This window comes from Staurois parvus, unplaced genomic scaffold (genome assembly GCF_062004578.1).
Source record: "Staurois parvus isolate SC_StPar_1 unplaced genomic scaffold, SC_StPar_1.0 ptg000154l, whole genome shotgun sequence".
NCBI lineage: Eukaryota > Metazoa > Chordata > Amphibia > Anura > Ranidae > Staurois > Staurois parvus.
Genome location: NW_028317950.1, coordinates 282790 through 298958, shown reverse-complemented (window position 1 = coordinate 298958; position 16169 = coordinate 282790). Strand labels below are relative to the sequence as shown.

At 44.1% G+C, this 16169-nt stretch overlaps 1 protein-coding gene across 3 annotated transcripts in view; it reads left to right on the top strand.

The window, feature by feature from the left end:
* Positions 1-4120: 4120 nt before the first annotated feature.
* The window catches only part of LOC149463402 (heat shock factor protein 3-like), a 112174-nt gene continuing 100125 nt past the window's right edge, over positions 4121-16169 (top strand). Inside the window, exon 1 of one of the 3 annotated variants that reach the window (XM_089674896.1) lies at positions 4121-4372. In XM_089674896.1, coding sequence (XP_089531022.1) covers positions 4262-4372 — 111 coding nt within the window. In that variant the 5' untranslated portion in view covers positions 4121-4261. The remainder of the gene's footprint in view (positions 4373-16169) is intronic. The other 2 variants (XR_016312403.1, XM_089674895.1) reach the window with 2 other exon arrangements.

The following is a 16169-nucleotide window of genomic DNA, read 5'->3' as shown; positions in this document are numbered from 1 at the left end:
ATCACATGCACAAGCTGGGCCAATCACAGCCCAGCTGTGTCATGTGATTAGCCATGGGCAAATCACAGCTAAGCACAAAAAAAAAAAAACCCTGAATGAATCGATGTCATTCAGGTAAATGCTTGCTTATAGCAAAATAATTCTTTGCTATAAGCAAATTGTGTAAAAAAAAAACAAATACTGATCACTTCCCCAAAGTAGTACAATGTTACTATGGTAACATTGTACTACTTTGGTCATAGTGAAATATGAAAAAAAAATCTTAAAAAAAAGAAAAAAATTAATAAATTAAAAATAATAAAATTTTAAAAAATTATAATTTTTTTTTCATACTGTCACCAGTGTCCCTGATCACCGCCATGCCAGTTATATGATGATGCTGTACTGCACTGGTGACAGTATGTAAAAAAAAATTGAAAATAATTTTTTTAATTTTTTCATTTTCCGAAAAATGACAAAAAAAATACAACTTCAAAAAACTCGCCATGCCTCTTATGAAGTACGTCGGACTGTCTACTTTACAAAAAGGGGTCATTTGGGGATATCTGTACTACTCTGACATTCTTGGGCCTCAAGAAATTAGATTGGCCGACAGTACTTCAGGACTGATCAATATTCAGATCTATACCATAGTTTGTGAACTCTATAACTTTCCTACAAACTAAAAAATACATCCTAATTTGGGTTATTTTCACCAAAGACATGTAGCAGAATACATCTCGGCCTAAATTTATGAAGAACAATTATTTATTTGCAAACTATAACAGAAACAAAGAAAAACGTGTTTTTGTTTTCAAAAGTTTCTGCCTTTTTTTGTTAATTTAGCAAAAAATAAACACCCCGGCGATGATTAATTACCACCAAAAGAAAGCTCTAGTTGTGTGAAGAAAATGATAAAAATTTAATATGGGTACAATGTTGCATGACCGCGCAATTGTCATTCAAAGTGTGAGAGCGCTGAAACCTGAAAATTGGCCTGGGCAGGAAGAGGGTAAAAGTGCCCGGTATTGAAGAGGTTAAGGGTCAGTTCACACTATAGAAATGCAATCCAGCTGTGCATTTCTGCATGCGCTTTTTTATGCATTTTTGATGCGTTCCGGTGTGTTTTTGATGAGTTCTAGTTCATTTCCCCTCTCTTTTTTATACATTTAAATAGGGCGCGTTCTAATGTAGTTTTGGTGCATTTTTATGCGTTTTACCGCATTCCAGTACAGTTCCATGCAGGAAAAATGCAGCCTGTTCTACTTCTGCATCCAGAACACACTGCAACTGCAAGCACTGATGTGAACTATGACATCATATCACCTACTATTCTGTGCGTTTTGGATGCAGAAAACAGCAACTGAAACGCATGTAGTGTGAACTGGTCCTTAGGGCTGGTTCACACTATAGAAACGCAGTCCAGATGTGTTCTGGAGACATTTCTGCATGTGCGGTTTTTATGCATTTTTGATGCGTTCTGATGTCTTTTCCCCCTCTCTTTTATTTCAATTTAAATAGGGTGCATTCAAATGTGTTTTTGGTGCGTTTTTCATGCGTTCCAGTACAGTTATGTGCAGAAAAAATGCAGCCTGTTGTACTTTTTTTTTCTGCATCCTGAACACGCTGCAACTGCAAGCACTGATGTGAATTATGACACTGACCACCATATCACCTACTTTCTGTGTGTTTTGGATGCAGAAATAAAGCAACTGAAATGCATGTTGTGTGAACTGGTACTTAGGGGTCGGTTCACACTACTCAGTCCAGATGTGGTCCGGATGCATTTCTGCATGCGCTTTTTTTAAATGCATTTTTGATGCGTTCCGGTGTGTTTTTGATGAGTTCTAGTTCATTCCCCCCCCCCCCTCTTTATCTTCAATTTAAATAGGGCGTGTTCTAATGTAGTTTTTGGTGCGTTCCGGTGCATTTTTTACTGCGTTCTAGTACAGTTCCGTGCAGGAAAAATGTAGACTGTTGTCCTTTTTTTTTCTGCATCCGGAACACACTGGAACTGCAAGCACTGATGTGAACTATGACATTGACAACCATATCACCTACTTTCTGTGCGTTTTGAAATGCAGAAGAAAAACAAAACACATGTAGTGTGAACTGGCCCTTAGGGCTGGTTCACACTATAGAAACGCAGTCCAGATGTGTTCTGGAGACATTTCTGCGTATGCATTTTTTATGCATTTTTGATGCGTTCTGATGTGTTTTTCCCCCTCTTTTATTTCAATTTAAATAGGGTGCATTCAAATGTGTTTTTGATGCGTTTTACTGTGTTCCAGTACAGTTCCGTGCAGGAAAAATGCAGCCTGTTCTACTTCTACATCCGAATCGCACTACTACTGCAAGCACTGATGTGAACTATGACACCGACCACCAAGGGGGGAATGACAACTCATCGGGCCCCCGGGCAATAGGGCATAATGGGGCCCCTGTGTCCTTGCCCAAACTCAAAAGCCTATGAAAAAGTGCCAGGGGCATCTCATGGGGCCCTCTACTGACCCCGGGCCCTCGGGCAATGCCCGAGTTTCCAAATGATCAGTCCGCCCCTGCCGACCACCATAACGCCTACTTTCTGTATGTTTTGGATGCAGAAAAAAAGCAACTGAAACCCATGTAGTGTGAACTGGTCCTTAGGGGTCGGTTCACACTATAGAAACGCAGTCCAGATGTGTTCTGGACGCATTTCTGCATGCACGTTTTTTCTGCGTTTCAGTTAATTTTTCGCCCTTTTTCTTCAATTTAAATAGGGTGTGTTCGAATGTGTTATTGGTGCGTTCCGGTGCATTTTTGATGCGTTTCACCGTGTTCCAGTACAGTTCTATGCAGGAAAAATGTAGCATGTTCTACTTTTTTTTTTTTTTTTGCAAGCACTGATGTGAACTATGACATTGACCACCATATCACCGACTTTCTGTGCGTTTTGGAAGTAGAAAAAAAAGCAACTGAAACGCATGGAGTGTGAACTGGCCCTACACGTATAGTTTTTCATACGGAAATTTTTGTTTCAAGAATATTCGTGAGATTTTCTAACCGTTAGTTGGGGTCACATCGATGTTCTTTTTTTAGCGCAGTGGCAGGAAGATTTAAAGATCAGGAAGGATAACGTTTGTCGATCAGATGAATATTTGGCCCGTGTATGGGGTTATCATTCAGAAATTGCATTCATTTTAAAGTCCAATGTTAAAAGCGAAGGAAAATTTCGAACGACATTCACCCACTGTACACAGAATGTTCATACGACTTTTCTTACGAATGTTCTTCCGCCAATCTATATGGGTATGGGCAGCTTTACACTGTTCTGGAATGTTTACGTCATTCAATGTACCCCCTTTATGTAGAAGACTTTGTTTTTTTGTAGAGGAGGCAATGGGAACGGAAAGTAATATACAGCTACACTGTAAAAAAAATAGCGATTGCTGAGCCCAGCTACAACCACCTTCATCAGGCATCGCCAGAATGTTCCTCCAGGGCGGGGTTTATCACCCCGAACCCTGTGCTTGCCTGCCACACCCTCTCACAAACCAACTTCTCGACCACACCCCTTACAAAGCTGCCCAACTCCCGGCCCCTCCCACTGAGAAGGTACTACCCAGCAACAATTTGCTTTCGCTCATGTCCACACCCGCTCTCAAAGCCGGCCACACCCCCTTCACAGAACTGTGCACTCTCCACCACACCCCCCTCAGAGCAGGCCACACCTTCTCGCAAAGCTGTTCCCCTCCCATCTGCTTGTCCTACCACAGGCGTTCAGCCTTCCAGGCCACACCCCTCACCGACCAGTGTGTTTCTCGGCCACATCCCCCTCCAAAGCCATGCTCCTCCCATTCACACCCCAACACAAATCCGGCCACACCCCGTCACCAATCAGTGCGTTTCTCGGCCACATCCTCCCTCAACCATGCTCCCCCCAATCACACGCCAACACCAATCTGGTCACACCCCCTCACCAACCAGTGCGTTTCTCGGCCACACACCCCCAACCGTGCTCCCCCCAATCACACGCCAACACCAATCTGGTCGCACCCCTTCCCAGAGCCCTTAGCCTTCCTGGCCACACCCCTTTACCGAACAGCGCACACCCTTCTCCAAAGTCACGCTCCTCCCGATCACACGCCCCCCCCAGCGTCGGCCACACCTCCTGGAATTTGTCAGCGAAGCCGCTCTCGGCCAATCAGAGGCGCGTCCACGGAGCGCTGAAGGGGGTGTGGCGTTGCGTGTCCCGGAAGTTGGTGTCGTTCTGTGTGAGGGGGTCCCCGTGTCCGGTGTCAGGATGAAGGAGCCGTCCGCCCCGCTCGGCTCTCCCCCAGTCCCCGCCTTCCTCATGAAGCTCTGGGCGCTGCTGGAGGACCCGAGCAACGGCGACGTCATCACCTGGAGCTGGGTAACCACAACTTTCCCCCTTCCTGGCCTGTGCTTGTCCTGTGTGGGGCCCCCTGGCTTCCTGGTAGATGGGGACTCACCCTAACAGCCCTTAAAGAGGCCGCGTCCCCCTCCCGGCTCAGAGCGCCCGCCGCATTGCCCTCCGACCAGTCTAAAGCAGGACTCCAGGGAACACTTTAGCCATTCTGGGTGGAGTCATGAAGGGGGAGGACCCCTGTCAGGTGATTCTGCCCTCTGTGTCCCCTTTGGGGGATTTCCTTTTGCTTCCTGCCCCGGAGCCACAACAGGAAGTGAGAGGAAATCCCCACAAATGAGGGAACTAGTCATGGACCCAAAATTCCCACGCACGTGCCGCCCTACCCACACTATTATTGGCTCCTCGGCATGTCAATCACCGGGTCCCGCCCACCGGTTCTCAGCCAGGATTCATTAATTGTCAAGGGAGCTGACTGGAGAGACCTGTATGTGAACAACACTGAGCTCTCCCCTGTCAGCAAGGACATGCTGCTTTGTATCTCTCTGCACAGCCATACACAGCAGCATGTCTACACAGTAAAGCACAGCGCTCATTTAACCCTTTGATTGTCCCAGATGTTAACCCCTTCTTACCCAGTGTCATTAACTGACTTGGTGTCACTGAGGATGTCTGTGACACCAAGTCAGTTCCCCCAGTGTCAGAATGCCCGCCCCAGTCCCACTAAAAGTTGCTGATCGTCGCCATTATTAGTATTAAAAAAAAAAAAATTCCAGTATCTATTCCGCCATTTGTAAACGTTACAACTTTCCTGTAAACCAATTAATTAACACGGATTGGGATTTTCTTTTTTTTTTTAGCAGACTACATTTTGGCCTAAATTTGATTTTTTTACATTTTCTTTTTACTGGACATGTGTAACACCTTCCTGCCTGGCCTATAGCAGTTTGACGGCTGGGCAGGACACTCACCATTGTGACTGGGTGTCAGATGACACGGGACACAGCCGGTGACATATCACTACAACCACCATGACCAATCACAGCAGATCCCATGTCAATTGTATACAATGGATGGCTTCCTGTCATGCCATCCATTATATACAATTATGTTGTTAGATGTGATTGATCAAAGCAGTCACATGATACAGACAGAGCCAATCACAGCCCATCTGTATCATGTGATCATCTTTGCCCAATCACAGCTAATCACAACAAAAGACTGAAGGAATCAGTTTCATTCTGTAACAATGATTGCAAATATCAATTAAATACATTGGTATTAGAAATCATAATGGGTAAAAAGAAAAAGTCTTGATCACTTGCCCAGATTAGGTCAATGTTATTATAGTAACATTGTATTGCTCTGGTCACAGTGTGCTGAAAAAAAAATCGTAAAAAAAGAAAAAAAAGTAATTAAAAAAAAAGTGAAAAAAAAAATTAAATTTTTTTTTTTTTTTACGTGCTGTCGCCACTCAGTGTCCCTGATCACTGCCACACAAGTTATATAATCATGCTGTACTGGACTGGTGACAATATGTAAAAAAAAAGTTGTGATGTGTGTCACGGTTGCCCGATCACCACCATCAACATGCGATAATCGCACGACCGCGACCAACAATTATACGTCACGCCCACGGCGTCAGACCCCAGACCTTCTCACCAAACTCGTGACCAAAGGACCGGCCGATCTAAAACCGCGATGTGACGTGCGTAACAATGCCACACTCAGCTGCACCCTGCACAACGATTGTCCAGCTAATGGAACACAATCGACGCCCCAGCAGCCTGAATGCGCTTGTTACTGGGTCGGGTTAATCACGCAACTAACCTTTCACTGCCACCACCACTTTTTGTACAGAGAAAGGGGAAACTCTCTTTATCCAATATACACTGTAATGGTTGAAAAATCTCCTGTACAATACAGTCACCGCAGGCTGATTGGGCAGAAGATTAAACAAACACAGTAGCGTCTCTTCAAAAGGCAGGAATTCGTGAAATGCAAGTAAGCGCTTAGAAACAGTCTAACACTTTCAGAAAGAAAAATTTATTACTAAAAGAGTAAAAATGTAACTAATATATATATTATTATGCGTAGAAAACAGTTCAGCATAGAGATAACAGGAAGAAGTTAAAAGGTTAAGTTACTTGACATGTTAAGCCTTAAGGTAAGCAGATCCAAGTTGCAGAGGGGTCTTTGATCTCCTGCTGTTACGATGTTAAAATTAGGAGATCTCTTTAGCTTTCATCTTTAGGCTTGCCAGCCTGTCTTTTAAAGTCCCCCTGCAGGGGGGGGGGGGGTGGCTCCGAATACTGGCCAATACCCTGTTTTGGGCGGGATGCTCGGATGGGCTCTGCATTAAAACTGACAGCTTCATAATCCATGATATGAACCATAGGTGACAGCTGACCTGAGGAATGTTCAATTAACTTCTGTCACCTGGCTGGTAGGGTTTATGAGGTTCCAACTTCTTTCAAGTCCAGGGAAAAAACTATCTTATCTTGGTTAGGAGGTGTGATATTTTACACAGGCCTTGGGACAGAGTGTCTGCTGTGTCTATGGGGGGGCTTTGTAGCGCTGGGCCCCCTGCTGCTCCAGCCTGCCAGCAACTTTTAACACTTACACATCTGTCCCTGTGTCTCTCAGGAAGGGAGGGGGTAGGGAATGAAGGATTGAGGAATACTTCTAATAAAAAAGGGGAACTCCGCATCCAACTCTGATGAGCAAGGTTGCTACAATGTGTGTGTTTTTTTTGTTTTTTGTTTTTTTTTTCTACATTTTCCAAAAAATTGTAACAAAACATTACAATCTCCAAAAAACTCACAATGCCTCTTACTAAATACTTTGGACTGTCTATTTTTCAAAAATGGGTAATTTTGGGGGTATTTGTACTATGCCGGTGTTTTCTGGTCTCAAGAAATGAGATTGGCTGTCAGTACATTGATTGATCGATTGTCAGATATCTCACATTTTTGTAAATATTTGATTCTATCTTTTCATGTGACAACACTGAAGAAATGACACTTTGCTACAATGTGACATAGTGAGTGTACAGCTTGTATAACATGTAAATTTGCTGTCCCCTCAAAATAACAACACACAGCCATTAATGTCTAAACCTCTGGCAACAAAAGTGAGTCCACCCCTAAGTGACAATGTCCAAATTGGGCCCAATTAGCCATTTTCCCTCCCCGGTGTCATGTTACAAGGTCTCAGGTGTGAATGGGAGCAGGTGTGTTAAATTTGGTGTTATCATTCTCACTCTCTCATACTGGTCACTGAAAGTTCAACATGGCACCTCATGGCAAAGAACTCTCTGAGGATCGGAAATAAAGAATTGTTGCTCTACATAAAGATGGCTGAGGCTATAAGAAGATTGCCAAGACTTTGAAATTGAGCTGCAGCACGGTGGCCAAGACCATACAGCGGTTTAACAGGACAAGTTCCACCCAGAACAGGCCTTGCCATGGTCCACCAAAGAAGTTGAGTGCACGTGCTCAGCGTGATATCCAGATGTTGTCTTTGGGAAATAGACGTATGAGTGCTGCCAGCATTGCTGCAGAGGTGGAAGGGGTTGGGGGGGGGATCAGCCTGTTTGTACTCAGACCATATACGTCGCACTCTGCATCAAATTGGTCTACATGGCTGTCGGCCCAGAAGGAAGCGTCTTCTAAAGATGATGCACAAGAAAGTCCGCAAACAGTTTGCTGAAGACGAGCAGACTAAGGACATGGATTACTGGAACCATGTCCTGTGGTCTGATGACACCAAGATCAACTGATTTGGTTCAGATGTTGTCAAGTGTGTGTGGTGGCAACCAGGTGAGGAGTACAAAGACAAGTGTGTCTTGCCTACAGTCAAGCATGGTGGTGGAGTGTCATGGTCTGGGGCTGCATGAGTGCTGCCGGCACTGGGGAGCTACAGTTCATTGAGGGAACCATGAATGCCAACATGTAATGAGACATACTGAAGCAGAGCATGATCCTTCAGAGACTGGGTCACAGGGCAGTATTCCAACATGATAACGACCCCAAACACACCTCCAAGACGACCACTGCCTTAGTAAAGAAGCTGAGCGTAAAAGTGATGGACTGGCCAAGCATGTCTCCAGACCTAAACCCTATTGAGCATCTGTAGGGCATCCTCAAATGGAAGGTGGAGGAGCACAAGGTCTCTAACATCCACCAGCTCCGTGATTCCGTCATGGAGGAGTGGAAGAGGACTCGAATGGCAACCTGTGAAGCTCTGGTGAACTCCATGCCCAAGAGGGTTAAGGCAGTGCTGGAAAATAATGGTGGCCACACAAAATATTGACACTTTGGGCCCAATTTGGCCATTGTCACTTAGGGGTGTACTCACTTTTGTTGCCAGCGGTTTAGACATTAATGGCTGTGTGTTGAGATATTTTGAGGGGACAGCAAATTTACATGTTATACAAGCTGTACACTCACTACGTCACATTGTAGCAAAGTGTCATTTCTTCAGTGTTGTCACATGAAAAGATAGAATCAAATATTTACAAAAATGTGAGGAGTGTACTCACTTCTGGGAGATACTGTATATCCCATAGTTTGTAGACTCTATATCTTTCCTACAGACTAAATAATATACACTAATTTGGGGTCTTTTCACCAAAGAAATGTAGCAGAATACATTTTGACCTAAATTTATGAAGAAATGTTATTTATTTGCATTTTAGTGTGTTTTTTTTTCAAAAGTTTCAGGTTTTTTTTTGTTTATTTAGCAAAAAATAAACTCTGATCGGCTTCTTTATTTTGGAATGAATCCTCAAGCGCAAAAGGCATCTATTTTCTTTTTTAAACGCTTGTCTCCTGAATGCACAAGTAATTAAGTTTTTATTTTGTCCAGCTTACATAGTTAGTCTGGCTGAAAAAAGACAAAAGTCCATCCAGTTCAACCAAAAAAAAAAGTTATGATCCTATACCCATAGCTCATCCAGAGGAAGGCAAAAAAACCCAGCAAAGCATGATCCAATTTGTTCCTGCAGGGAAAAAAATTCCTTCCTGATCCCCCGAGAGGCAATCGGAATTGTTTCTCTTCTAAAACACCTGTAAATGCCTGTGTGTGCGCATGGACACCTAGGCTGACATAGAGGGGCATTTACAGGCTGAAAGGGAAACCGCTAAACGTCCGTATACCCAGATCCCGCCCACATTGTACTGCAGACAGGCGGCTGCTGCAGGCAGAACAATGTATCCGTACCTCGCTGACTACTTCTAGGCTTTGTGCGCACGCATGCACACCCCCACCTAAGCAGATCCTGGCCAATGATTCACCGTGGGGACCTGCTGATCGGCTGTGTCCAATCACAGCCCAGAGCTGTGTGTTGACATCAACACAGAGCTCTGTACAGAGGGAATGATCTTTGCTTCTTCTCCCTGCAAAGCAGGGATGAGAAACGGAGAACTTTTTTTTTTGACAAAGCAGCACACATTGACACTTGTTAAGCACACCCTTAACCCCTGATTACCCCAAGATGTTAACCCCTTCCCAGACAGTGCCATTAGTACAGCGACAGTGTGCAGTATTATCAGTGATCACTGTATTCGTGTCAGTGGCAGTTAGTCGGTTCCCTCCCAGCGCCAGGCCAGATCCACACTTGAGTGTAGCTTGTTTTGCGTGTTTTCATACAGCGCTTGTCAGGCGTTTTTGAACGTTTTTGGGGGTTTTTATTAGCCAATAGAGAAAAATAGCACCCGTTGCATCATTTGTTGGTAGCTTTTTTAGCTTTTCCATCAGCTTTTAATTTTTTATTATTCATTTATCTTTTTTTTTTAATGTGTTAATAATAATAAATGTAAAATAAATACCCAAAAATGATCATAAATAATATATAATAATAAATAACCCCCATAACCCTTACAAAAGTGAATGAAATTAATAATTATAAAATAATAAACACCCTAACACAAAATAATTAGAATTATTTATTTTTGTTTGGGTTTGAGGGTTTATTGTTTTATTATTATCATTATATTATTATAAATAATTTAATACATATATTTGTTTTAGATTTAGGGAGTTAAAGCTGGACTGCGCTGTATCTGAGCACCACAAACCAAAAATGCTACAAAATTCACTTTTAAAGCTGAGTTCCACTCAAAAGCGGAAGATCCACTTATTTGCCTCCCCCTCCACTGCCATATTTGAACCTTTTTGGGGGGGAGTGGATACCTGTTTCTGACAGGTACCTGCTCCCACTTCCAGCTCAGTTTGCCACAGCGAAGTGAGCTGGAAGTTCGGCCCCCTCCTCCCTCCCGCAGTCTCCTGGAAGATTTCACAGGTCCCAGGAGACTGCTGGAGCAATCATGATGCTGCGCGCGACTCGCACATGTGCAGTGGACACCAGGCTGTGAAGCCGCAAGCTGTCACAGCCTGGTGCCCACAGTTGAGATGCCGGCACCCTGAAGGGGAGAAGGGACTGCGCAGGTGAGAACATCGCTGGACTTTGGGACAGGTAAGTGTGTGTTTTATTAAAAGTCAGCAGCTGCAGTGTTTGTAGCTGCTGACATCTAATAAACACAAAAACAGCTGGGACTCCACTTTGGTGTTCAAAACAAATCCCTCCATCCATCCTTCTCTCCATGCTTTATTTTGCTGAGAAATCACTTTAAAAACACCCCCTGGCATTACTGGCAGTGGCCATCTTGAGTAAGGGCGGATGATTAATGTAGCAGTTATTTCCTGGAATCAATCTGCCCCTAGCTCAGGCATGGGCTTAGCTGAGAACTCTCCCTCCCCTCCTGAAGACTGCTGGGATGTATGACATCATTTGTCTAGCCCTGGAAACCAGGAAGTAACTGAAGAAATGTAAAAACAAAAACAAATAATAAGTATAATATACTTTCCTATCTATTTAGTAATGTCAGTAGCGTAAGGATTAGAAATAGTCCATGTTGATTGTGAGTGAAGTTAGAGGTTAACCACTTCAGCCCCAAGCCATTTCTGCCACTTTTTTGTTTACTTTTTAAAATCTGTATTTTTTGCTAGAAAATGTCTTAGAACACCTAAACATGTATTTTTTAAAGCAGAGGCCCTGGAGAATAAATTGGTTCTCTTTGTATTTCTTTTATGTCACATGGTATTTACTCAATGGTTTCTTCAAATCCAGTTTTTGGGAAAAAATATACTTTAAAAAAACATTTTAGTGCAAAAAGACAATACATAACCCAATTTTTGTATAATATAAAAGAGGTTGTTAAGCTAAGTAAATTGATTTCAAACATGTCACGCTTTAACCACTTGCCTACCGGGCACATATAACCCCCTTCCTGTCCAGGCCAATTTTCAGCTTTTAGTGCTGTCACAGTTTGAATGACAATTGCGCAGTCATGCAACACTCTACCCATATGAAATTTTTATAATTTTTTTGAGACATAGACCTTTCTTTTGGTGGTACTTAATCACCACCTTTTTTATTTTTTGCTAAACAAACCAAAAATAACTGAAAATTTTGGAAAAAAAACAAAAGTTTTTTCTTAGCTTTTGTTATATAACTTTGTAAATAGGTGATTTTTCTCCTTCACTAATGTGCGCTAATGAGGCTGCAGTGATGGGGACTGATAGGCTGCAGTGATGGGGACTGATATGTGGCACTGATGGGCATTGACAGGCATCACTGATGGGCACTGAAAGGCAGCACTCATATATGGCACTAATAGGTGGCATTGACGGGCACTGATAGGCAGCACTGATTGGCAGTACTGATAGGTGGCACTGAAAGGCAGCTCAGATGGACACTGGTATGTGGCATTGATGTGCACTGGTAGGCACTGATATGTGGCATTGGGCACTGGCAGGTGGCATTGATGGGCACTGGCAGATGGCACTGCTGGGGCTACACTGATCATCAGGGCACACTGATCATCAGTGTCGTGATGATCAGTGTAGATGTCCCCTCTGAGGAATGCTGATTACCGGGTCTCCTCTCCTCTCGAGCTGTCAGCATGACAGCTTGTGAGCAGAAAAATGCCAGTAACTGGCATTTCCTTATTTACATGCGATCAGCTGTGATTGGACACCGCTGATCACATGACTGAGCCGCCGCCTTCGGCTCTTTCCATTGATCAGTGATCCGCTGTGTCCTAGGGACACAGCACACCACAGATAGGTGCGCTGCATGCACCCAGGGCCGTGCACGCGCAGTTAGAGTGGGAGGACGTTATATGGCGGGAGGGAGGCGGTTAAAATTGCGCACGCCCGTGCAACGATGACAAATGGCAGTGATACCTCGTGTGGGACGATCGGTGTTTGCACGAGCACGGAGGGATGGGGGCACTTACATTTTTTTTTATATATAATTTTTTTATTTTGCACTGTCACTTTCATTTTTTTTTTTTTTTAACATCCCTGTGACAGTAATAGACACATGACAGGTAGGGATGCACCGACATTTCAGTGGCTGAAATGTTTTGGCCGAAAACACCCCTTTTGGCCATCTGCCGATATGAAAAAGCACCGATACAGGTGCTGAAAAAACCGCGTCCCTCGCTGCTGCCACCGGCTGCAGCTCGGTAGTTCTCAGCCTTACCTTAGAAACCAACGAACGATCCCGGCGCTGGGCATAGGGATGAGTGAAGGAAAGATGGCCTCCAGTGGGAATCCCTTTGACAGCTGAAACATTAATGCACGCTTTTCACTACTAAAATACCACCTGATTTGATAAAATAACTCCTGTGGTATTTTAGTAGCCTTTTTTAGTGAATTTACTGTTTTTCAGTGCATTCTGGGCATTTGGGAGGGTCTCCTGAGGTTATCTTTTAACCAATACACGCCCGGCCAATAGCCAAAAGGCTAGCTGCTTAATTATCTCCTCATGATTAGCGCTCACTTTGTTACACATTAATAGCCAAAAGGCGGCCGGCAAAATGTACTGCATTTCCGGGTTGGACGCCAACCCGCACATGCGCACTTTTCACGCTTGCAGAGCCGCGCAGCGGCGCGATCTGTCACCGGCCGTGTACCTCGGACACGGCCAATGACAGATCTGAGTAACGGCCCTGTTGCCGGTACCATGTGACCTGCTGTGACCAATCACAGCAGGTCACATGAGAGTTGCATACAATGGATGGCTTCATTCATGCCATCCATTGTATACTACTGTCTAGCTGTGAATGGTCACAGCTAATCACATGCACATGTCATGTGATTAGCTGTGGCCAAATCATAGCTAAGCACAAAAAAAAAAAAAAACCTGAATGAATCGATGTCATTCAGGTAAATGCTTGCTTATAGCAAAGTAATTCTTTGCTATAAGCAAATTGTGTAAAAAAAAAAAAAAATACTGATCACTTCCCCAAAGTATTACAATGTTACTATGGTAACATTGTACTACTTTGGACATGAACCCTTAAAGTAGTGCAGCGCTGAATAGCAAAAAATATCCTGGTCATGAAGGAAGTACAGTTGTGACCAAAATTATTCAACCCCCACTGAAATTGAGTGTTTTGGCCAGTTTGACATTGCTTTTGATCATTCAGTCATCTTGCTTACATTTACATTAAAGAGGCACTTGTAGGTCAGACAAATATAACATAACAGTTATAATGAAATAACCACAAATGTCTTTTCTGTGCTCACAGCATTATCAGTTTTATTCAACCCCCAAGTGACATTCAATCTTAGTACTTAGTACAGCATCCTTTTACAGTTATAACAGCTTTTAAACGTGAAGCATAGCTTGACACAAGTGTCTTGCAGCGATCTACGGGTATCTTCGCCCATTCTTCATGGGCAAAGGCCTCCAGTTCAGTCACATTCTTAGGCTTGCGCACTGCAACTGCTTTCTTTAAGTCCCACCAGAGGTTCTCAATCGGATTTAAGTCTGGTGACTGCGATGGCCACTCCAAAATGTTCCAGCCTTTCCTCTGCAACCATGCTCTAGTGGACTTGGAGGTATGCTTGGGATCATTGTCCTGTTGAAAGGTCCAACGTCTCCCAAGCCTCAGGTGTGTGACGGACTGCATCACGTTTCCATCCAATATCTCCTGGTACTGAAGAGAATTCATGGTACCTTGCACACGCTGAAGCTTCCCTGTACCTGCAGAAGCAAAACAGCCCCAAAGCATGATTGACCCTCCACCATGCTTCACAGTAGGCAAGGTGTTCTTTTCATCATAGGCCTTGTTCTTCCTCCTCCAAACATAGCGTTGATCCATGGGCCCAAACAGTTCTAATTTTGTTTCATCAGTCCACAGAACACTATCCCACAACTTTTGTGGTTTGTCCACATGGCTTTTGGCATACTGCAGTCGACTCTTCTTATTCTTTGGAGACAGCAAGGGGGTACGCCTGGGAGTTCTGGCACGGAGGCCTTCATTACGCAGTGTGCGTCTTATTGTCTGGGCTGAAACTTCTGTACCCACATCTGACAAATCTTTTCTCAGTTCCTCAGCAGTCACACGGGGACTTCTCTCCACTCTACGCTTCAGGTAGCGCACAGCAGTCGAAGTCAGCATCTTCTTTCTGCCACGACCAGGTAGCGTTTCAACAGTGCCCTTTGCCTTGAATTTGCGAATGATGCTTCCTAAGGTGTCTCTTGGTATGTTTAACATCTTTGCAATCTTCTTATAGCCATTGCCCTTCCTGTGAAGAGAAATCACCTCTTCTCTTGTCTTCCTGGACCATTCTCTTGCCTTCACCATGTTTGTAACCACACCAGTAAATGTCTAGAAGGAGCTGAGTATCACAGTCATTTTAAAGCTGCCTAATTGGTGCTTATTATGCTTGATTGCTGCTCGGTGACATCCACAGGTGTTTTCAATACCTGATGGAAAGCACCTGTATGAACCTCTGTTCTTCAGAGTGGTAGTCTTTAAGGGGTTGAATAATTGTGGCAATGAAGAAACCACATAAGAACCATTTACTACTGTATTACATAAACAATTGATGTCATTTTAGTTGCATTTGGGTAGTTACAACGTCCTTGTAGGATTTGATTCTGAATACAATTCCAAATGTACACTATAGTCCCTAAACCCCTTTACAGCATTGGGGGTTGAATAATTTTGGTCACAACTGTAGAAGCTTTACAGCTGAAGTGGTTAAGCAGCTTTTTTTTCTTTTTGTTTTGTTTTATTGAAGCCCGGTGTGCGTGGCGCCCTAAGCACAGTGAGCAGTGTGCATTTTGCCGCAAGCAAAAACTGAATGTATATAATGGCAAGGGGTGCTGGAGGGTTTATCTATGCTGGCTACTGGGGGGGGGGGGGTGTATTGTTGCTGGAGGGGATCTTATGTTGCTGTGTGGTCAATTTTTGATGTACGAGATCTACTTTGGAGGGGCGGGTCTATTGCTGCTGGGAGATATATTGTTGTTGGAGGGGATCTATTTTTGCATGATGCTCTGTTGTTGCTGAGGAAGGCTATTGTTGCTGGAGGGTCAATCACTATTGGCTGTGGAGGATCTATTTTACTCCTTTTCTTGTTATCAGTAACAAAATTCCATACAAACTACTCAGCAGCACAAAATGGTACTTGGCTCTGCATTCTCCAAAAGGGGAGGTACTGGGAGGTGGGTAGGGGCTGGGACTAAAGGACGATGCTCGGAGGTGGTTAGGGGCTGGAACTAAAGGACGGTGCTCGGAGGTGGTTAGGGGCTGGGAATAAAGGACGGTGCTCGGAGGTGGTTAGGGGCTGGGAATAAAGGACGGTGCTCGGAGGTGGGTAGGGGCTGGGACTAAAGGACGGTGCTCGGAGGTGGTTAGGGGCTGGGAATAAAGGACGGTGCTCGGAGCTGGGTAGGGGCTGGAACTAAAGGACGGTGTTCGGAGGTGGGTAGGGGCTGGAACTAAAGGACGGTGCTCGG